This window comes from Somniosus microcephalus, chromosome 3 (assembly GCF_052327205.1).
Source record: "Somniosus microcephalus isolate GS21.2 chromosome 3, FLI_Smic_1.0, whole genome shotgun sequence".
Taxonomy (NCBI): domain Eukaryota; kingdom Metazoa; phylum Chordata; class Chondrichthyes; order Squaliformes; family Somniosidae; genus Somniosus; species Somniosus microcephalus.
In genome coordinates, this window is record NC_140989.1 from 6,355,742 (window position 1) to 6,378,447 (window position 22,706).

Genomic DNA, 22,706 nt, shown 5'->3' on the forward strand with positions numbered 1-22,706 from the left:
AGAAGATTGAGAGGGGATCTCATCGAAACATATAAAATTATGGCAGGCCTGGACAGGTTGAATTCAGAGAGAATGTTTCCAATGGCAGGGGAGCACAGAACCAGGGGCCACAGTCTAAAAATAGCGGGCAAATCATTTAAAACAGAGATGAGGAAGAATTTCTTCACTCAAAGAGTGGTGAGCCTGTGGAATTCCCTGCCACAGAGGGCTGTGAAGGCTAATTCAATAAATATTTTCAAGAGAGAATTGGATATATTTCTGAAGGCTAAGGGGATTAAGGGTTACGGAGAAAAGGCGGGGACGGGGTACTGAACTGGTAAGATCAGCTATGATCTCAGACGAAGATCAGCCATGATCTCATTGAATGGCGGAGCAGGCTCGAAGGGCCGAATGGCCGACTCCTGTTCCTATCTCTATGTTATTTAGGTGGAGCATATTTTAAGAGGGGTGAATGTGGTGATTATTCCTTGTTTAGTAAAAGTATTGTGATTGGTTGTTTGTTAACTGCCTTGGGATATATGTTGTAATCTCATTGGTAGTTGATGATCACATGATGTGTTGTGGCCACCTTAAATTCAGTTCTTTTCCAGCTTTGGTTGGGACTGGATGTGGGAAGATGTGCTGCAGATTTTAAAGTTAATAAAGCCTAGCTTTGGAAGGCAAATCTATTCTTTATTTCAGAGGGGCAGTACTGAGGGAGCGCCGCACTGTCAGAGGGGCAGTACTAAGGGAGTGCTGCACTGTCAGAGGAGCAGTACTGAGGGAGCACTGCACTTTCGGAGGGGCAGTGCTGAGGGAGTGCCGCACTGTCAGGGGGGCAGTACTGAGGGAGTGTTGCACTGTCAGAGGGGCAGTACTGAGGGAGCGCCGCACTGTTGGAGGGTCAGTACTGAGGGAGCGCCGCACTGTCGGAGGGGCAGTACTGAGGGAGTGCTGCACTGTCGCAGAGGCAGTACTGAGGGAGCACTGCACTGTCGGAGGGGCAGTGCTGAGGGAGTGCTGCAATGTCGGAGGGACAGTACTGAGGGAGCGCCGCACTGTCGGAGGGGCAGTACTGAGGGAGTGCTGCACTGTCAGAGGGGCAGTACTGAGGGAGTGCTGCACTGTCGGAGGGGCAGTACTGAGGGAGCGCTGCAATGTCGGAGGGGCAGTACTGAGGGAGCGCCGCACTGTCAGAGGGGCAGTACTGAGGGAGTGCTGCACTGTTAGAGGGGCAGTACTGAGGGAGCACTGCACTTTCGGAGGGTCAGTACTGAGGGAGCACCACACTGTCGGAGGGGCAGTACTGAGGGAGCGCCGCACTGTCGGAGGGGCAGTACTGAGGGAGCGCCGCACTGTCGGAGGGGCAGTACTGAGGGAGCGCCGCACTGTCAGAGGGGCAGTACTGAGGGAGCGCCACACTGTCGGAGGGGCAGTACTGAGGAAGTGCCACACTGTCGGAGAGGCATTACTGAGGGAGTGCTGCACTGTCAGAGGGGCAGTCTTGAGGGAACGCCGCACTGTCGGAGGGGCAGTACTGAGGGAGCGCCGCACTGTCGGAGGGGCAGTACTGAGGGAGCGCTGCACTGTCGGAGGGGCAGTACTGAGGGAGTGCTGCACTGTCAGTGGGGCAGTACTGAGGAAGCGCCACACTGTCAGAGGGGCAGTACTGAGGAAGCGCCACACTGTCGGAGAGGCAGTACTGAGGGAGTGCTGCACTGTCAGAGGGGCAGTCCTGAGGGAGCTGCTGATTTTCCGGGTCTGCGCCAATTTACCGTTTTCCTCCTATGTTCCAATAGATTCGACTTGCCTCGATTTGTTGACAGTAATTATATTTTATTCAGTGAAAGAGAGAGATTGATACATTACAGCACCTGAGCAGTAGTCAAACAAAGCACAATCAAGGTATCTATTACTTGTTGGGCCCTGGGTAGAAGACGCAATCTCCACGGGTCAACCCCAGTCAGCCCGGGCCTCTCGTGTGTAACCCCTTGTTCTGCCAGGAATACATCTTTAACTTCGCCAACCAAGGCCCAGCACTTCGGTCTCTTCCATTTTAAAATCTAACCTAGTCTACCCAGGGCATCTAACAGTAGGGTTTACAAGTATGATTATAATTGCAGCAATAACATAATGAAATCATTAAACTAAAATTAGCAATAGAATCAACTGATTTAGTTCAGGTTAGTTAGTAGGGAGACACAGAAATGAAGATTTCCTCCTTTCTTACAGAGCACCGCACTGTCGGAGGGGCAGTACTGAGGGATTTTTTTTATTCATTGATGGGATGTGGGCGTCGCTGGCAAGGCCTGCATTTAGTGCCCATCCCTAATTGCCCTTGAGAAGGTGGTGGTGAGCCGCCTTCTTGAACCGCTGCAGTCCATATGGTGTAGGTACACCCACAATGCTGTTAGGAAGGGAGTTCCAGGATTTTGGCCCAGAGACAGTGAAGGAACGGCGATACAGGTCCAAGTCAGGATGGTATGTGGCTTGGAGGGGAACTTGTAGGTGGTGATGTTCCCATGCGTCTGCTGCCCTTGTGGTAGAGGTCGCGGGTTTGGAAGGTGCTGCTGAAGGAGCTTTGGCGAGTTGCTGCAGTGCATCTTGTAGATGGTACACACTGCAGCCACAGTGCGCCGGTGGTGGAGGGAGTGAATGTTGAAGGTGCTGGATGGAGTGCCAATCAAGCGGGCTGCTTTATCCTGAATGGTGTCGAGCTTCTTGAGTGTTGTTGGAGCTGCACTCATCCAGGCAAGTGGAGAGTATTCCATCACACTCCTGACTTGTGCCTTGTAGATGGTGAAAAGGCTTTGGGGAGTCAGGAGGTGAGACACTCGCCGCAGAATTCCCAGCCTCTGGCCTGCTCTTGTAGCCACAGTATTTATATGGCTTGGTCCAGTTCAGTTTCTGATCAATGGTAACTCCCCGGATGTTGATAGTGGGGGATTCAGCGATGATAATGCCATTGAATGTCAAGGGGAGATGGTTAGAGTCTCGCTTGTTGGAGATGGTCATTGCCTGGCACTTGTGTGGTGCGAATGTTACTTGCCACTTGTCAGCCCAAGTCTGAATGTTGTCCAGGTCTTGCTGCATATGGACACGGACTGCGTCAGTATCTGACGAGTCTCGAATGGTGCTGAACAGTGTGCAATCATCAGCGAACATCCCCACTTCTGACCTTATGATGGAGGGAACGTCATTGTTGAAACAGCTGAAGATGGTTGGGCCTAGGACACTGCCCTGAGGAACTATTGTAGTGATGTCATGTGATTGAGATGAATGACCTCCAACAACCACAGCCAACTTCCTTTGTGCTAGGTATGATTCCAACCAATGGAGAGTTTTCCCCTTGATTCCCATTGACTTCAGTTTTGCTAGGGCTCCTTGATGCCACACTCGATCAAATGCCGCACTGATGGAGGGGCAGTACTGAGGGAGCGCTGCACTGTCGGAGAGGCAGTACTGAGGGAGCGCCGCACTGTCGGAGGGTCAGTATTGAGGGAGTGACGCACTGTCGGAGGGGCAGTACTGAGGGAGTGCTGCACTGTCGGAGGGGCAGTACTGAGGGAGTGCTGCACTGTCGGAGGGGCACTACTGAGGGAGTGCTGCACTGGCGGAGGGGCAGTACTGAGAGAGCGCCGCACTGTCGCAGGGGCAGTACTGATGGAGCTTCTTCTTCTTAGGCAGTCCCTCGGAACCGAGGATGACTTGCTTCCACATTAAAAATGAGTTCTCAGGTGACTGATGAGTCCAATGCGGGACCTACAGTCTCTGTCACAGGTGGGGCAGACGGTGGTTGAAGGGGCAGGTGGGTGGGGTGCTTGGGTTGACGTGCGCTCCTTGTGCTGCCTGCGCTTGGCTTCCGCTTGTTCCCGGCGAAGAGATTCGAGGTGTTCGGCGCCTTCCCGGATGCTTCTCCTCCACTTTGTGCGGTCTTGGGCCAGGGATTCCCAGGTGTCGGTGGGGATGTTACACTTTTTCAAGGAGGCTTTGAGGGTGTCCTTGAAGCGTTTCCTCTGCCCACCTGGGGCTCTCTTGCCGTGCTGGAGCTTCGAGTAGAGCGCTTGTTTTGGGAGTCTCGTATCGGGCATGCGGACAATGTGACCCGTCCATCGGAGCTGATTGAGCGTGGTCAGAGCTTCGATGCTGGGGATGTTGGCCTGAGCAAGAACACTGATGTTGGTGCGCCTATCCTGCCAATGGATTTGCAGGATCTTGTGGAGGCAGCATTGGTGGTACCTCTCCAGTGCTTTGAGGTGCTTGCTGTACATGGTCCATGTCTCTGAGGCATACAGCAGGGCGGGTATCACTGCTGCTCTGTAGACTATGAGCTTAGTGCTGGGTTTGAGGTCCTGGTCTTCAAACACTCTCTTCCTCAGGCGACTGAAGGCTGCACTGGCACACTGAAGGTGGTGTTGGACTTCGTCGTCGACGTCTGCCCTTGTTGACAGTAGGCTCCCGAGGTATGGAAAGTGGTCCACGTTTTCCAAGGCTTTGTCGTGGATTTTGATAATCGGGGGGTAGTACTGTGTGGTGGGGGCAGGTTGGTAGAGGACCTTTGTCTTACGGATGTTTAGTGTATGGCCCATGCTCTCGTATGCTTTGGTGAAGGTGTTGACGAAGGTTTGGAGTTCGACCTCCGAGTGAGCGCAGACGCAAGCATCGTCTGCGTACTGTAATTCGACGACAGAGGATGGGACGACCTTGGATCTGGACTGGAGGCGACGGAGGTTGAACAGTTTCCCGTTTGTTCTGTAAATTAGCTCCACTCCAGTGGGGAGCTTACTGAGGGTGAGATGGAGCATTAGAGCAAGGAAGATCGAGAAGGGTGTTGGTGCGATGACACAGCCTGGCTTGACCCCGGTTCGTACGTGAATTGGGTCTGTGGTGGAACCATTACTTAGGATCACGGCTTGCATGTCGTCGTGAAGCAGGCGAAGGATAGTGACAAACTTTTGAGGGCAGCCAAATTTGAGGAGGACACTCCATAATCCCTCACAGTTGACAGTGTCGAAGGCCTTTGTGAGATCAAAGAAGGCCATGTATAAGCGGTTGGTGCTGTTCCCTGCATTCCTCTTGTAATTGAGGGGCAGTACTGAGGGAGCGCCGCACTGTCAGTGGGGCACCACTGAGGGAGCGGCGCACTGTGGGAGTGGCTGTACTGAGGGAGCGCTGCTCTGTCGGAGGGAAAGTACTGAGGGAGCACCGCACTGTGGGAGGGGCAGTACTGAGGGAGCGCTGCCCTGTCAGAGGGGCAGTACTGAGGGAGTGCTGCACTGTGGGAGGGGCAGTACTGAGGGAGCGCTGCACTGTCGGAGGGGCAGTACTGAGGGAGCACTGCACTGTCGGAGAGGCAGTACTGAGGGAGCACTGCACTGTCGAATGGGCACTACTGAGGGAGCGCTGCACTGTGGGAGTGGCAGTACTGAGGGAGCGCTGCACTGTCGAATGGGCACAAATGAGGGAGTGCTTCACTGTGGGAGTGGCAGTACTGAGGGAGCGCTGCACTGTCGGAGAGGCAGTACTGAGGGAACGCCGCACTGCCGGAGGGGCAGTACTGAGGGAGCGCTGCACTGTGGGAGGGGCAGTACTGAGGGAGCGCCGCACTGTGGGAGGGGCAGTACTGAGGGAGCGCCGCACTGTCGGAGGGGCAGTACTGAGGGAGCGCTGCACTGTGAGAGGGGCAGTACTGAGGGAGCGTCACACTGTCAGAGGGGCAGTACTGAGGGAGCGCCGCACTGTGGAAGGGACAGTACTGAGGGAGCGCTGCACTGTGGGAGGGGCAGTACTGAGGGAGCGCCACACTGTCAGAGGGGCAGTACTGAGGGAGCGCCGCACTGTGGAAGGGACAGTACTGAGGGAGCGCCACACTGTCAGAGGGGCAGTACTGAGGGAGCGCTGCACAGTCAGAGGGTCAGTACTGAGAGATCCCATGGCCACTATCTCAAAGTAGAGCAGGGGAGTTGTTTGACTGTTTCTATACTTTTGGTGAATTTCATAACTGTGTAAAGTTGATGGTTAAAGTATTTAAAACTGCGAGAGGAGGAAATTAATCAGTGGCACAGATAATCGTAAAAATCAGATTAATGTGATTAATTTTTTTTCAGATTTCAATATAAGCTTAAAAGGGACAGAGAAAGCAAACACCAATCAAACATGATCAATTGATGACTATTCTGTCTGATTGGATCTTCCAGAATCCTTCAAAACTTTGCAGTAATTCAATCAAAGAATTCTCCGGACCTGCCCGCGGGATTTAATCAGAACTTTCACATTCCCTCACCTCAAATGGAAGGTCACCGGAATTCCAGGGGTTGGGAGAGGAGGTTGATGATTGGATTGGAGTTTCCAGGGGTTGGGAGAGGATGTTAATGATTGGATTGGAGATTCCAGGTGTTGGGAGAGGAGGTTGATGATTGGATTGGAGATTCCAGGGGTTGGGAGAGGTGGTTGATGATTGGATTGGAGATTCCAGGGGTTGGGAGAGGTGGTTGATGATTGGATTGGAGATTCCAGGGGTTGGGTGAGGTGGTTGATGATTGGATTGGAGATTCCAGAGGTTGGGAGAGGAGGTTGATGATTGGGTTGGAGATTCCAGGGGTTGGGAGAGGAGGTTGATGATTGCATTGGAGGTTCCAGGGGTTGGGAGAGGTGGTTGATGATTGGATTGGAGATTCCAGAGGTTGGGAGAGGTGGTTGATGATTGGATTGGAGATTCCAGGGATTGGGAGAGGTGGTTGATGATTGGATTGGAGATTCCAGGGGTTGGGAGAGGTGGTTGATGATTGGATTGGAGATTCCAGAGGTTGGGAGAGGTGGTTGATGATTGGATTGGAGATTCCAGGGATTGGGAGAGGTGGTTGATGATTGGATTGGAGATTCCAGGGGTTGGGAGAGGTGGTTGATGATTGGATTGGAGATTCCAGGGGTTGGGAGAAGAGGTTGATAAGAACATAAGAACATAAGAAATAGGAGCAGGAGTAGGCCAATCGGCCCCTCGAGCCTGCTCCGCCATTCAATAAGATCATGGCTGATCTGATCCTAACCGCCAATCCACTATCACAGAACCATCTCCTGAATCTAACAGAATTAGACACATGAAATAGGAGCAGGATCAGGCTACACGGCCCCTGGGCCCGCTCCGCTACCCACAGGGCCATGACCGATCCGAACCTAGGCTCATGTCCAAATTCCTGCCCGCTCCCCGTAACCCTTAATTGGATTGGATTGGAGATTCCAGGGGTTGGGAGAAGAGGTTGATGATTGGATTGGAGATTCCAGGGGTTGGGAGAGGTGGTTGATGATTGGATTGGAGATTCCAGGGGTTGGGAGAGGAGGTTGATGATTGGATTGGAGATTCCAGGGGTTGGGAGAGGTGGTTGGTGATTGGATTGGAGATTCCAGGGGTTGGGAGAGGTGGTTGATGATTGGATTGGAGATTCCAGGGGTTGGTCACTCGCACAGCTGAGAATATGTTTCATTGCAGGATTTCCATTCACTTCCTGGGCAGCAGCAGGTCTGTAAGTTTAGCAATGGCTTCACTTCCCTGCTGGGCATTCTTCTGAAGTTGCTCCTGATTCACAGCGGCCCTGTGATGGATTTCCTTTCTTGCTTCATCACATTTATCCTGGACCTTCTTAAACTTGTATTCAGACCCCTGCCCGCCCAGCAATGAGCTCAGCTCGCCCAGTTGACCTGCAAGGTACTTGTCGTGAATCTCCACATAGGTTTTTGACATGTCACCGATGTGGGTCATGATGCTGACTGCCTGGGACACTTGAAAGTTCATCATCTGACTACTGGCTAACGCACCTGGAGCACCCTGCATGCCTTCACCACTCACCGCACTAAGTCTCTTAAATGTCTTCTGGCAATCTTCAGTTAATATTGGTATGATATGAATGAAGTTGATCATCTCTGACCAGTTGGACTTGATGCTCCCCAGTGCCCCAAGCCCTTTAGCCATCAACGCTACACGTGTGCTGATATCCATCTCTTGTGCCTGATTGTTCTTTATCTCTCTCAACAACGTCTCACTCTCATCACACGAACTTTTCATATTTTGGTGACATTCATTGTACATTTTTTGCGACTCCTCCAACTGGGATTGGACTTCCTTGATCTTCAGTGAGGCTTCCTCTCTAACCTTGCTGAGGAAACTGCTGATTTCAGGGTTTGATTCAGAGGATTCTTTGTCTTTCAGCTCAGACACCAGTTGTATGAGAAAGATCAACCCTTTCCCCAGCTCCACCACCAGAAGCACTGGGCTGGTCACATTGCTCAAAAGATCAACAATCTTTGGGAGAAGCTTCTTCATCTGTTTCAGTCCTTCCAAACAGAACTGATCAATGAGAGCACTCGCCCTTACATTGTCGTATTCACTGGTGACTTCCTCACGTTTTCGGGAAGCCTCGATCCATTGCTTCTGTAAATTGCACTTCTTCTCCTCTACTAACTCATTCTTCTGTTGTGTTTCCGACAGGACTTTCCTTACTTCCCCCAGCTTATCCTGGCTGATACTCTGGGAATCTGTACAGGTCTCCAGCAGCTCACTCAGTAGATCGCTGAGATTGGAGAGCTCCTTTTCCACAGATTCGGCACATGTTTTGGATTTGTCTGCACAAACCCGAATGTTCTGCAGCTGCTTGGGAAGGTCTTTGTTCAGAGATGTCCCTTCACCCACATTCTTCACATGGACAAGGAGGTCCTCACAACACATGCGGATTTTGTTCAGATTAGTGCGGGTCTGTTGAAACGAGTTTACGGTTTGGTTGCAAACCTCCATCAGGCACCTCTTGAATGAATCTGGACGTTTAAACAGGGATTTCTTGCCTGCACTGCCTTGGTTTAGTTTGAAGTCCTCCATCCTCGTAGCCAGATGCACCAGTTCACCCAAAATAGCGACAGATGTGGGTGCTGGCATCAGAAACTTCTCCCAATTGACCTGGGACTGCACCATCACATCAAAGCAAAGGGACACTTGCTGTTGGCTGTGGAGCTCGGTCACGTGACACTGCTTGTCCGACATGCTGATGTTTCCTGCAATGAGAATTCGCACAACTGGATTGGCTCAAACATTAACAGTTCTGTTATTGGAGAGAGAGGGTTCACATCAGAACAGGCCAGTAGTCAGCCTTGTACAACACAAAGACCACCTTTCAGCCTTGCTGTGCTGACTTAGATGATATAGGGCATGGTGAGGGCACGACAATTGGGCTCATTGACCTGGGCAAGGGAGGGGAAGATTTCTGAGCACCGTCCCGTGACTGCTGAGGGCATCAACATTGGGCGCGGTTATCAATAATCCAACAACATGCTGATACTCAGAGCTTCTTCTGTTCAGGTGGACCAGCACACCCATCCCCCGTCCCTCCCGTCCCCCCCACACCCGTCCCCTGTCCCCCCCACACCCGTCCCCCCCACACCCGTCCCCCCCACACCCGTCCCCCCCACACCCGTCCCCCCCACACCCGTCCCCCCCACACCCGTCCCCTGTCCCCCCCACACCCGTCCCCCGTCCCCCCCACACCCGTCCCCCGTCCCCCCCACACCCGTCCCCCGTCCCCCCCACACCCGTCCCCCGTCCCCCCCACACCCCATCCCCCGTCCCCCCCACACCCGTCCCCCGTCCCCCCCACACCCGTCCCCCATCCCCCGTCCCCCCCACACCCGTCCCCCATCCCCCGTCCCCCCCACACCCGTCCCCCATCCCCCGTCCCCCCCACACCCGTCCCCCATCCCCCGTCCCCCCCACACCCGTCCCCCATCCCCCGTCCCCCCCACACCCCATCCCCCGTCCCCCCCACACCCGTCCCCCGTCCCCCCCACACCCATCCCCCCCACTCGCGTCCCCCGTCCGCCCCACACCCGCCCCAGTCCCCCCCACACCCATCCCCGTCTCCCTCGTTTCCCCCCACACCCATCCCCCATCCCCCCCACACCCATTCCCCTGTCCCCCCCACACCCAATCCCCCGTTGCCCCCACACCCCGTCCCCCATCCCCTCCACACCCATCCCCCGTCCCCCCCACACCCGACCCCATCCCACCCATTTCCCTGGCTCAAGCATCACCTCTGATGCACGGGTTACTCTCATTTCCGGGGGCCTCCTGCTACTATAAAGAGGCTGTAAGAGGACAGATGCCAGCTAAATCTGGCGCTATGCCCCCCACGTCATTTGTACGTGGCAGGTGAGGCTGGAGCAGCCAACGGCTGTCCTGGTGAGATGGAGATACATCCAGGTGCAGCGGTGTGGCAACAGCACTGGGGAATTTTCTCTCATTCTCTGCTGCACTCCACTTCGGGGTGGCAGGCGGTGACTAAGGAAGGATATACTTGCCATAGAGGGAGTGCAGCGAAGGTTCACCAGACTGATTCCTGGGTTGGCAGGACTGTCGTATGAGGAGAGATCGGGTCGACTAGGCCTGTATTCACTAGAGTTTAGAAGAATGAGAGGGGATCTCATTGAAACGTATAAAATTCTGACAGGATTAGACAGACTGGATGCAGGGAGGATGTTTCCCCTGGCTGGGGGGGGGCTAGAACGAGGGGTCACCGTCTCAGGATACAGGGTAGGACATTTAGGACTGAGATGAGGAGAAATCTCTTCACTCAGAGGGCAGTAAACCTGTGGAATTCTCTACCACAGAAGACTGTGGAGGCCAAGTCACTGAATATATTTAAGAAGGAGATACAGGAAACTTTGTGCTATCCGGCACCGACGGGACTCAGCTGTTGCCGTTCCCTCAAAACTGCCGGACACTCCAGCTGTAATGTTGAAGCATACGGAGGTTTTCATCTCCGTATCTGACAACAAACACTGTTGCTTAGCAACAGCTTCTAAACAGTCGGCAAGCCTCTCTGTAGCATCTCTAGCTGAAGCTGTTGCTTAGCTACAGACCTTGCAGAGCTTGACTGTTGAGAAAAAAGCAACGAAAAGAAACAAAAAGAAAAAATACGGCTCCTGATTTTTGCCGGTGGCTCGAGCTTGCCGGACATTTAGCCTCCGGATAACACAAAGTTTCCTGTAGATAGATTTCTAGACACAAAAGGCATCAAGGGTTATGGGGAGAGAGCCAGAATATGGTATTGCGATAGAGGATCAGCCATGATCATATTGAATGGCGGAGAAGGCTCGAAGGGCGAATGGCCGACTCCTACTCCTATTGTTCGATGTTTCGATGTCAGGAAGCACTTCTTCACACAAAGAGTAGTGGAAATCTGGAGCTCTGTTGAGGCTGGGGGTAAAGTGAAAAAGTCAAGACTGATATTGCTAGATTTTTATTAGTGAAGGTCATTAAGAGATATGGAGCAAAGGCGGATAAATGGAGTTGAGACGCAGATCAGCCATGGCCTCATTGAATGGGAGAACAGGCTCGAGGGGCTGAATGGCCTCCTCCTGTTCCAATGTTCAGAGATGTAGCCTTCTGCGTTTGTTTTTGTAACTGGCAGTTCCTGGAGTATATTTATATCCCACGATTGGGCGCTATGCTTCAGGAATTCATTGGAACTATAAATTCTCACATATAGCCGTGGCCATTACCAAGACCACAGGATGACGTTTATGGGGAGGTGCCTGAGGATTGGAAAGTGACAAATGTGACCCCATTGTTCAAGAAAGGGTGTAAGGACAATCCTAGTAACTACAGGCCGGTCAGTTTAAGATCAGTGGTGGGTAAAGTTTTACAAACAATAATCAAGGAAAAAATTAATGGGGCTTGGAGAGGTTTAAGCTAATTAAGGAGAGCCAACATGGATTTGTAAAAGGCAGATCATGTTTGACTAATCTAATTGAATTTTTTGATGAAGTAACAGGGAGAATAGATGAAGGGAATGCAATGGATGTTGTCTACATGGATTTTCGGAAGGAGTTTGACAAAGTACCACATAGAAGGCTGGTTAACAAAATTGAGGCTCATGGAATAGGTGGGTCAGTGGCAGCTTGGATAAGGAATTGGCTTAAGGACAGAAAACAGCGAGTTGTGGTAAATGGTTGATTTTCAGACTGGAGGATGGTAGACAGTGGTGTTCCCCAAGGCTCAGTGCTGGGGCCACTGCTTTTTTTGATATATTTAAATGACCTGGATATTGGAATACAAAGTAGAATTTCTAAATTTGCCAATGATACCAAACTTATGGGTGTGGCAAACAGTGAGGATGATATCAATCGACTGCAACAGGTCATAGAAAGGCTAGCAGAATGGGCAGACAAGTGGCGGATGGAATTTAATACAGAGAAGTGTGAGGTGATACATTTTGGCAGAAGGGACAGGGAGAGGCAATATACACTTAATGGCACAGTTTTACAGAGTGTGCAGGGACAGAGGGACCTGGGAGTTAATGTGCATAGGTCCCTGAAGGTGGCGGGACATATTGAGAGAGTGGTTAACAAAGCATATGGGATCTTGGGCTTCATAAATAGAGGTATTGAGTACAAAAGTAGAGAAGTTATGCTGAACCTTTATAAAGCGCTGGTTAGGCCACAACTGGAGTATTGCGTCCAGTTCTGGTCACCACACTTTAGGAAGGATGTGAAGGCCCTTGAAAGGGTGCAGAGGAGATTTACCAGAATGGTTCTGGGGATGGGGGAATCTTAGCTACAAGGACAGGTTGGAGAAGCTGGATTTGTTTTCATTTGAACAAAGGAGGTTGAGGGGTGATTTGATAGAGGTGTACAAGATTATGATGGGTTTGGATAGGCTAGACGGGGAAAGGCTGTTCACACTAGTTGATGGTACAAGGACTAGGGGACACAGATTTAAGGTTTTGGGCAAGAGATACAGGGGGGATGTGAGCAAAAACTTTTTTATGCAGCGAGTGGTGATGACCTGGAACTCGCTGCTGACAGAAGTGGTAATAACTAGGGCTGTAGAGAGGGTTTTAAACTAATTAGTGGGGGGGAGGTTTCAAGAGAGCGAAAAATAAAAATGGCAGTGGAGAAGGCAATAGAGCAAAGTAGCAGTGGGGAAATTAAAAACCAGAGCGTGTCAGGAAGGGACAGAATGTATAAAGATAAAGGTAAAGTAGTAAAGGGGGTAAAAGCAGGAATAAATTGTCACAAAAGCTATTTGAAAGTTCTTTATCTGAATGCACGCAGCATTCGTAACAAAATAGACGAGTTGACGGTACAAATAACTACACATGGGTATGATCTGGTGGCCATTACAGAAACATGGCTGCGAGGTGACCATGACTGGGAACTAAACATCCAGGGGTATTTGACTATTAGGAAGGACAGACAGGAAGGAAAGGGAGGTGGGGTGGCTATGTTAATAAAGGATGGAATCACTGCAATAGTGAGAAATGATTTTGGGTCAAAGGATCAGGATAGTGAAACAGTTTGGGTGGAGATAAGGAATAATAAGGGGAAAAAGTCACTAGTGGGCGCCATCTATAGGCCTCCTAACAGTTGCAACTCTATTGGTCGGAGTATAAATCAGGAAATAATTGGGGCTTGTAATAAGGGAACAGCTATAATCATGGGAAATTTTAACTTTCATATTGACTGGACAAATCAAATTGGGCAGGGCAGCCTTGATGAAGAGTTCATAGAGTGCATTAGGGACGGTTTCCTTGAGCAGTATGTTACTGAACCAACCAGGGGGCAGGCAATCTTAGATCTGGTCCTGTGTAATGAGACAGGATTAATAAAAAAATGTCCTAGTAAAGGATCCCCTTGGAATGAGTGACCATAATATGGTTGAATTCCAAATTCAGTTGGAGGGTGAGAGAGTTGGATCTCAAACCAGCGTACTAAGCTTAAATAAAGGAGACGATGAAGGTATGAGAGCAGAGTTGACTAAAGTGGACTGGGAAAATAGATTAAGGTGTAAGACGGTACAGGAGCAGTGGTGTACATTCAAGGAGATATTTCACAACTTTCAAGAAAAATATATTCCACTGAGGAAAAAGGGGCGTAAAAGAAAAGACAGCCATCCGCGGCTAAGTAAAGTAATAAAGGATAGTACCCAACTGAAAACAAGGGCATATAAAGTAGCCAAATCTAGTGGGAGGATAGAAGATTGGGAAGCATTTAAAAGCCAGCAAAGAATAACTAAAAGTTTAATTAAGAAAGGGAAGATAGATTATGAAAGTAAACTAGCAAAAAATATAAAAACAGATAGCAAGAGTTTCTACAGTTATATAAAAAGTAAAAGGGTGGCTAAAGTGAATGTTGGTCCCTTAGAGGACGAGACCGGGAAATTAGTAGTGGGGAACATGGAGATGGCAAATACGCTGAACAAATATTTTGTATCAGTCTTTACAGTAGAGGACACTAAAAATATCCCAACACTGGACAAACAGGGGGCTATGGGGGGGAGGAGCTAAACACAATTAAAATCACTAAGGAGATGGTACTCGGTAAGATAATGGGACTTAAGGTGGATAAATCCCCTGGACCTGATGGCTTACATCCTAGGGTCTTGAGAGAAGTAGCGGTAGGGATTGTGGATGAGGCGGCGGACCTGCGAGGGAGTACCAGAGGCGGTATTTAAGGAGCAGCCCCGAGGCGGCGAGCAGCGAGGCCCAGAGCCCCGAGAGAGCGGAGAGGCGGTGGACCTGCGAGGGAGCACCAGAGGCGGCGGCGGTATTTAAGGAGCTTACCAATCCAGGTTCCGGGAGAGGGAAGCAAAAAGTAATCGAAGTGTGATGTCACCAAGAAGCGGGTAAGTGATTGGTTGGTGAGTATTTTCTTTCTAAATTTTTCTAAACTTAAATTTTGTGGTTTCTAAGGTCTCTGTTGTGTAGTGGGGACTACTATTAAGCAAGGGCCTTTGAGTATATCATTTAATTGAAGTGAAATTGGTGGGATTCATTTAATTTTAATTAATTAATTAAAGGGTCAGTCATGGCAGGGCAGCCCAGCCCCGTAGTATGCTCCTCCTGCTCTATGTGGGAAATCAGGGACGCTTCCTGCATCCCTGACGACCATGTGTGTGGGAAGTGTGTCCAGCTGCAGCTACTGACAGACTGCATTGCGGCACTGGAGCTGCGGATGGATTCATTTTGGAGCATTCACGATGCTGAGGACGTCGTGAATATCACATTTAGCGAGTTGGTCACACCGCAGGTAAAGGGTGTACAGGCAGGAAGGGAATGGGTGACCAGCAGGCAGAGTAAGAGGCGCAGGCAGGTAGTGCAGGAATCCCCTGTGGCCATCCCCCTCTCCAACAGATATACCACTTTGAATACTGTTGGGGGGGATGACTCATCAGGGGAAGGCAGCAGCAGCCAACTTCCTGGCACCATGGGTGGCTCTGCTGCACAGGCTGGGAGGAAAAAGAGTGGAAGAGCTACAGTGATAGGGGACTCAATTGTAAGGGGAATAGATAGGCGTTTTTGCAGCCGCAATCGAGACTCCAGGATGGTGTGTTGCCTCCCTGGTGCAAGGGTCAAGGACGTCTCGGAGCGGCTGCAGAACATTTTGGAGGAGGAGGGCGAACAGCCAGTTCTCGTGGCGCACATAGGCACCAACGATATAGGTAAAAAACGGGATGAGGTCCTAAAAGCAGAATATAGGGAGTTAGGAGGTAAATTAAAAAATAGGACCTCAAAGGTAGTAATCTCAGGATTGCTACCAGTGCCACGTGCTAGTCAGAGTAGAAATAGGAGGATATTTCAAATGAATATGTGGCTAGAGGAATGGTGCAAGGGGGAGGGATTCAAATTCCTTGGACATTGGAACCGGTTCTGGGAGAGGTGGGACCAGTACAGACGGGATGGTTTGCACCTGGGCAGGGCCGGAACCGATGTCCTAGGGGGAGTGTTTGCTAGTGCTGTTGGGGCGGGATTAAACTAAAGTGGCAGGGGGTTGGGAACCTGAGCAGGGAGACAGAGAAAAAGGAAACAAGGAAAAAAGCAAAAGACAGGAAGGAGAAAAACAAAATTAGAAGGCAAAGAACTCAACGGTTTAACTCAAACATGGTCACAGTAAATAATAATTCATCTAGGTCTGAGAGCGTTAAAAAAACAAGCCTGAAGGCTTTGTGTTTTAATGCAAGGAGCATTCGGAACAAGGTGGATGAATTAGCTGCGCAAATAGAGGTAAACGAATATGATTTGATTGGGATTACAGAAGCATGGCTCTAGGATGGCCAAGGCTGGGAACTCAACATCCAGGGGTATTCAATATTTAGGAAGGATAGGCAAAAAAGAAAGGGAGGTGGGGTAGCATTGCTGGTTAAAGAGGGGATTAACACAACTGAAAGGAAGGCTATTAACTCTGGTGATGCGGAATCTGTATGGGTAGAACTGAGAAATATCAAAGGGCAGAAAATGTTAGTGGGAGTGGTAAATAGACCTCCAAACAGTAATACGGAGGTTGGGGATGGCATTAAAAGTGAAATTAGAGAAGCATGCAGTAAAGGCACAGCAGTCATCATGGGTAACTTTAATTTACATATAGATTGGGCTAACCAAATTAGTAAAAATACTGTGGAGGAGGAATTCCTAGAATGTTTACGGGATGGTTTTCTGGAACAATATGTCGAGGGACCAACCAGAGATCAGGCCATCTTAGACTGGGTATTATGTAATGAGAGAGGATTAATTAGCAATCTTGTTGTGCGAGGCCCCTTGGGTCAGAGCGATCATAATATGATAGAATTCTTCATTAGGATGGAGAGTGAAGTAGTTGAATCAGAGACTAGGGTCCTGAATTTAAATAAAAGAAACTACGATGGTATGAGGCGCGAATTGGGTAGGATTGATTGGGGAATGTCACTCAAAGAGTTGACGGTGGATAGGCAATGGCAAACATTCAAAGACCGCATGGATGAACTACAGAAGTTGTTCAACCCAGTTTGGGATAAGAATAAAACAAAAAGGGTGACTCAACCGTGGCTAACAAGGGAAATTAGGGATAGCATAAGATCCAAGGAGAGTGCATATAAATTGGCCAGAAAAAGCGGTAACCCTGAGGATTGGGAGCAGTTTAGGATTCAACAAAGGAGGACAAAGGGATTAATTAAGAAGGGGAAAATAGAATATGAAAGTAAGCCTGCAGGGAACATAAAAACTGACTGTAAGAGCTTTTATAGATATGTGAAGAGAAAAAGATTAGTGAAATCAAGTGTAGGTCCCTTGCAGTCAGAAGCAGGGGAAATTATAATGGGGAACAAAGAAATGTCAGACCAATTAAATGCATATTTTGGTTCTGTCTTCACAAAGGAGGACACAAATAACCTCCCAGAGATGTTGGAGAACATAGGGTCTGATGAGAGGGAGGAACTGAAAGAAATCAGTATTTGTAGGGAAATGGTGTTAGGGAAATTGACGGGATTGAAGGCCGATAAATCCCCAGGGCCTGATAATCTACATCCTAGGGTACTTAAGGAGGTGGCCCGAGAAATAGTAGATGCATTGCTGATCATCTTCCAAAATTCGCTGGAATCTGGAACTGTACCCATGGATTGGAGGGTAGCTAATGTTACCCCACTATTCAAAAAGGGGGGTAGAGAGAAAGCGGGGAATTGCAGACCGGTAAGCCTGACATAGTGGGGAAAATGCTAGAGTCCATTATAAAGGATGTAATAGCTGAGCACTTGGAAAACAGTGACAGGATCGGACAAAGTCAACATGGATTTACAAAAGGTAAATCGTGCTTGACTAATCCACTGGAATTTTTTGAGGATGTAACTGGGAAAATAGATAAGGGAGAACCAGTAGATGTGGTGTATTTGGACTTTCAAAAGGCTTTCGATAAGGTCCCGCATAAGAGATTAGCGTGTAAAGTTAAGGCACATGGGATTGGGGGCAAGGTATTGACTTGGATAGAGAACTGGTTGGCGGACAGAAAGCAGAGAGTAGGAATTAACGGGTCTTTTGCCGAGTGGCAGGCAGTGACTAGTGGGGTACCGCAGGGATCGGTCCTTGGACCCCAGCTATTCACAATATACATTAATGATCTAGATAAGGGAACTAGATGTAATATCTCCAAGTTTGCAGACGACACAAAGCTGGGTGGGAGTGTGTGCTACGAGGAGGATATCGAGAAACTCCAGGATGATTTAGACAGGTTGGGTGATTGGGCAGAAGCGTGGCAGATGCAATATAATGTGGATAAATGCGAGTTATCCACTTTGGTGTCAAAAACAGAAAGGCAGACTATTATCTGAATGGCAATAGATTGGGAGAAGGGGAAGTGCAATGAGACCTGGGTGTCCTTGTGCACCAGTCGCTGAAGGTAAGCATGCAGGTGCAGCAGGCGGTGAATAAGGAAAATGGTATGTTGGCCTTCATAGCGAAAGGGTTTGAGTACAGGAGCAAGGATGTCCTGCTGCAGTTGTACAGGGCCTTGGTGAGACCACACCTTGAGTACTGTGTGCAGTTTTGGTCGCCTTACCTGAGGAAGGATGTTCTTGCCATGGAAGGAGTTCAGTGAAGATTCACAAGGCTGATCCCTGGGATGGCAGGAATGACATATGAGGAGAGATTGGGTCGATTGGACTTATACTCGCTGGAGTTTAGAAGAATGAGAGGGGATCTCATCGAAACTTATAAAATTCTAACAGATCTGGACAAACTAGATGCAGGTAGAATGTTCCCGATGGTCAGCGAGTCCAGAACCAGGGGTCACAGTCTAAGGATAAGGGGTAAGCCATTTAGGACAGAGATGAGGAAGAATTTCTTCACCCAGAGAGTGGTGAACCTATGGAATTCTCTACCACAGAAGGCGGTTGAGGCCAAGTCATTAAATATATTCAAGAAGGAGTTAGATATATTTCTTAGAACTAAAGGTATCAAGGGATATGGGGAGAAGGCAGGTACGGGGTACTGAGTTTGGATGATCAGCCATGATCTCATCGAATGGCGGAGCAGGGTCGAGGGGCCGAATGGCCTACTCCTGCTCCTATCTTCTATGTTTCTATGTTTCCAAAACTCCCTGGATTCAGGAAAGGTCCCAGCAGATTTGAAAACTGCTAATGTAATGCCCTTATTTAAAAAGGGAGGTAGACAAAAGGCTGGAAACTATAGACCAGTTAGCCTAACATCTGTGGTTGGTAAAATGTTGGAGTCCATTATTAAGGAAGCAGTAACAGGACATTTGGATAAGCATAATTTAATCGGACAGAGTCAGCATGGTTTTATGAAGGGGAAATCATGTTTGACAAATTTGCTCGAATTCTTTGAGGATGTAACAAACAGGGTGGATAAAGGGGAACCAGTGGATGTGGTGTATTTGGACTTCCAAAAGGCATTTGACAAGGTGCCACACAAAAGATTACTGCACAAGATAAAAAATCACAGGATTGGGGGTAATATACTGGCATGGGTGGAAGATTGGCTATCTAACAGAAAACAGAGAGTTGGGATAAATGGTTCATTCTCGGGTTGGCAATCAGTGACTAGTGGTGTTCCGCAGGGGTCAGTGCTGGGACCCCAACACTTTACAATCTATATTAACAATTTGGAGGAAGGGACCGAGTGCAACGTATCCAAGTTTGCCGACGATACAAAGATGGGAGGGAAAGCAGTGAGTGAGGAGGACATAAAAAACCTGCAAAAGGACATAGACAGGCTAAGTGAGTGGGCAGAAATTTGGCAGATGGAATATAATGTTGGAAAGTGTGAGGTTATGCACTTTGGCAGAAAAAAATCAAAGAGCAAGTTATTATCTAAATGGAAAGAAACTGCAAACTGCTATAGTACAAAGGGATCTGGGGGCCCTGGTGCATGAAACACAGAAGGTTAGTATGCAGGTACAGCAGGTGATCAGGAAGACCAATGGAATCTTGGCTTTAATGCAAGGGGGATGGAGTATAAAAGCAGGGAAGTCTTGCTTCAGTTATACAGGGTACTGGTGAGGCCACACCTGGAATACTGCGTACAGTTTTGGTTTCCATATTTAAGAAAAGATATACTTGCTCTCGAGGCAGTTCAGAGAAGGTTCACTCGGTTGATTCCGGAGATGAGGGGGTTGACTTATGAGGAAAGGTTGAGTAGGTTGGGCCTCTACTCATTGGAGTTCAGAAGAATGAGAGGCGATCTTATCGAAACATATAAGATTGTGAGGGGGCTTGATCGGGTGGATGCGGGGAGGATGTTTCCACTGATGGGTGAGACTAGAACTAGGGGGCATAATCTTAGAATAAGGGGCTGCCGTTTCAAAACTGAGATGAGGAGAAACTTCTTCACTCAGAGGGTAGTAAATCTATGGAATTTGCTACCTCAGAGAGCTGTGGAAGCTGCGACATTAAATAAATTTAAAACGGAGATAGACAGTTTCCTAGCTGATAAGGGAATTAAGGGTTATGGCAAGCGGGCAGGGAAGTGGATGTGAGTCTAGGTTCGGATCAGCCATGATCCTATTGAGTGGCGGAGCAGGCTCGAGGGGCCGTATGGCCTACTCCTGCTCCTACTTCTTATGTTCTAGGCCTGCAGACTAATGGCCCTGGATCTGGTTGCTGTGTTGCCTCTGCAACACACACCTCTGTCTTAATTGCTCCCCGTTCCAGGATGAAAGCGCACTGAATTCCTGTTAAATGCCACTCTTACCCTCACAGACAGCTGTGTCCCAGGCTGACACCTCCGAGGTGGGATCCCACTCAACTCTGCTGCCTGTAAATCCACTGAGAAGGATCTTATCAGGCACGGCAAGGGAACAAACATGAACCGTCGACGCCCTCTTTCTCCTGGTTAATGTGCTGCTCCCTCGCACTCTGCCCTGATGAACTCACTTTAATCCTCAAGGGCCTTGCCAAAAGGAAGAGCAGGAATCAAATCCTGGCATGGAGTTCTCCCAGTGAACTGGATTTCATCCTGCTCAATCTGCATGGGAAAAAGAATGGAGCTGGAATCAAACAGCACTGTTGGATGTTGCTGGTTAGTCAGAGAGCCAAGCTGGGCTTGATTCGCTTGGCCTATGTTTGGTCTGGAGATGAGCCAGGAGAACAGTCAGGGACAGCGGCAGAGTTATCTCCTGGGGCACTGATTGAATGTCCCAGTGATCTGTCAATATGAGAGAATGTTCAATGTAAGGTAAGTCCAGGACGTGAGAGGGGAGCAGACACCTGCCGCGTACAGGCCAACCGTGGGAACAAACACAGCCAGCCAGGAAACAACTGACGTGCCAGCACAAGCTTTGACATTTAAACCATGTGTTGCCAACATTCCTGCTCTTGTATTGGACGGAAAACCCGTAAGTACATAAAAAGCTGAGGGGGAAATTTAATGGTTGATAGGACGAACAAACATAAGAAATAGGAGCAGGAGTCGGCCACTCGGCCCCTCGAGCCTGCTCCGCCATTCAATAAGATCGTGGCCGATCTGATTACTCCACATTCCCGCCTACCCCCGATAACCTCTCACCCACTTGCTTAAAGAGTCATAGAGTTATGCAGCACAGAAAGAGGCCCTTCGGCCCATCGTGTCCGCGCCGGCCATCAAGCCCTGTCTATTCTAATCCCATTTTCCAGCACTTGGTCCATAGCCTTGTATGCTATGGCATTTCAAGTGCTCACCTAAATGCTTCTTGAATGTTGTGAGGGTTCCTGCCTCTACCAACCTTTCAGGCAGTGAGTTCCAGACTCCAACCACCCTCTGGGTGAAAAAGTTTTCCTCAAATCCCCTCTAAACCTCCTGCCCCTTACCTTGAAACTATGCCCCCTGGTTATTGACCCCTCTACTAAGGGGAAAAGTTCCTTTCTATCTACCCTATCTATGCCCCTCATAATTTTGTACACCTCAATCAGGTCCCCCCTCAGCCTTCTTTGCTCCAAGGAAAACAACCCCAGTCTGTCCAGTCTCTCTATAACTGAAACGCTCCAGCCCAGGTAACATCCTGGTGAATCTCCTCTGCACCCTCTCCAATGCAATCACATCCTTCCTATAGTGTGGCGACCAGAACTGCACACAGTATTCCAGCTGTGGCCTAACCAGCGTTTTGTACAGTTCCATCATAACCTCCCTGCTCTTATATTCTATGCCTCGACTAATGAAGGTAAGTATCCCATATGCCTTTTTAACCACCTTATCTTTCTGCCCTGCTGCCTTCAGGGATCTATGTACATGCACACCAAGGTCCCTCTGATCCTCTGTCCTTCCTAGGGTACTACCATTCATTGTGTATTCCCTTGCCTTGTTAGTCCTCCCAAAATGCATCACCTCACACTTTTCAGGGTTAAATTCCAGTTGCCACGTTCTGCCCATCTAACCAACCCATCTATATCGTCCTGTAGCCTGAGGCTTCCCTCCTTGCTATTTACTACTCCACCAATTTTCGTGTCATCTGCGAACTTGATGATCATACCAGCTACATTCATATCTAAATCATTAATGTACACTACAAACAGCAAAGGGACCCAGCACCGATCCCTACGGTACACCACTGGACACAGGCTTCCAGTCACAAAAACAACCTTCGACCATCACCCTCTGCCTCCTGCCACAAAGCCAATTTTGGATCCAATGTGCCAAATTGCCCTGGATCCCATGGGCTCTTACCTTCTTGACCAGTCTCCCGTGCGGGACTTTGTCAAAAGCCTTAATGAAGTCCATGTAGATTACATCAACTGCATTACCCTCATCCACACACCTAGTCAACCCCTCGAAAAATTCAATGAAATGGGTTAGACATGATCTCCCCCTGACAAAGCCATGCTGACTATCCTTGATTAATCCTTGCCTCTCCAAGTGGAGGCTAATTTTGTCCATCAGAATTTTTTCCAATAATTTCCCTACCACTGATGTTAGGCTCACTGGCCTGTAATTCCCTGGTTTATCCCTACT

General features: G+C 49.2%; 2 protein-coding genes across 2 annotated transcripts in view; both read right to left on the minus strand.

The window, feature by feature from the left end:
* Positions 1-6,047: 6,047 nt before the first annotated feature.
* LOC147120813 (uncharacterized) lies at positions 6,048-9,231 on the minus strand. Its single transcript, XM_085978894.1, has one exon. The coding sequence runs from the start codon at positions 9,005-9,007 to the stop codon at positions 7,475-7,477; it is 1,533 nt and encodes a 510-aa protein (XP_085835020.1). The 5' UTR covers positions 9,008-9,231; the 3' UTR covers positions 6,048-7,474.
* An 11,426-nt stretch (positions 9,232-20,657) lies between these two features.
* LOC147120814 (uncharacterized) overlaps positions 20,658-22,706 on the minus strand; it is a 116,763-nt gene continuing 114,714 nt past the window's right edge. Inside the window, exon 4 of the mRNA XM_085977152.1 lies at positions 20,658-20,850. Coding sequence (XP_085833278.1) covers positions 20,658-20,850 — 193 coding nt within the window. The remainder of the gene's footprint in view (positions 20,851-22,706) is intronic.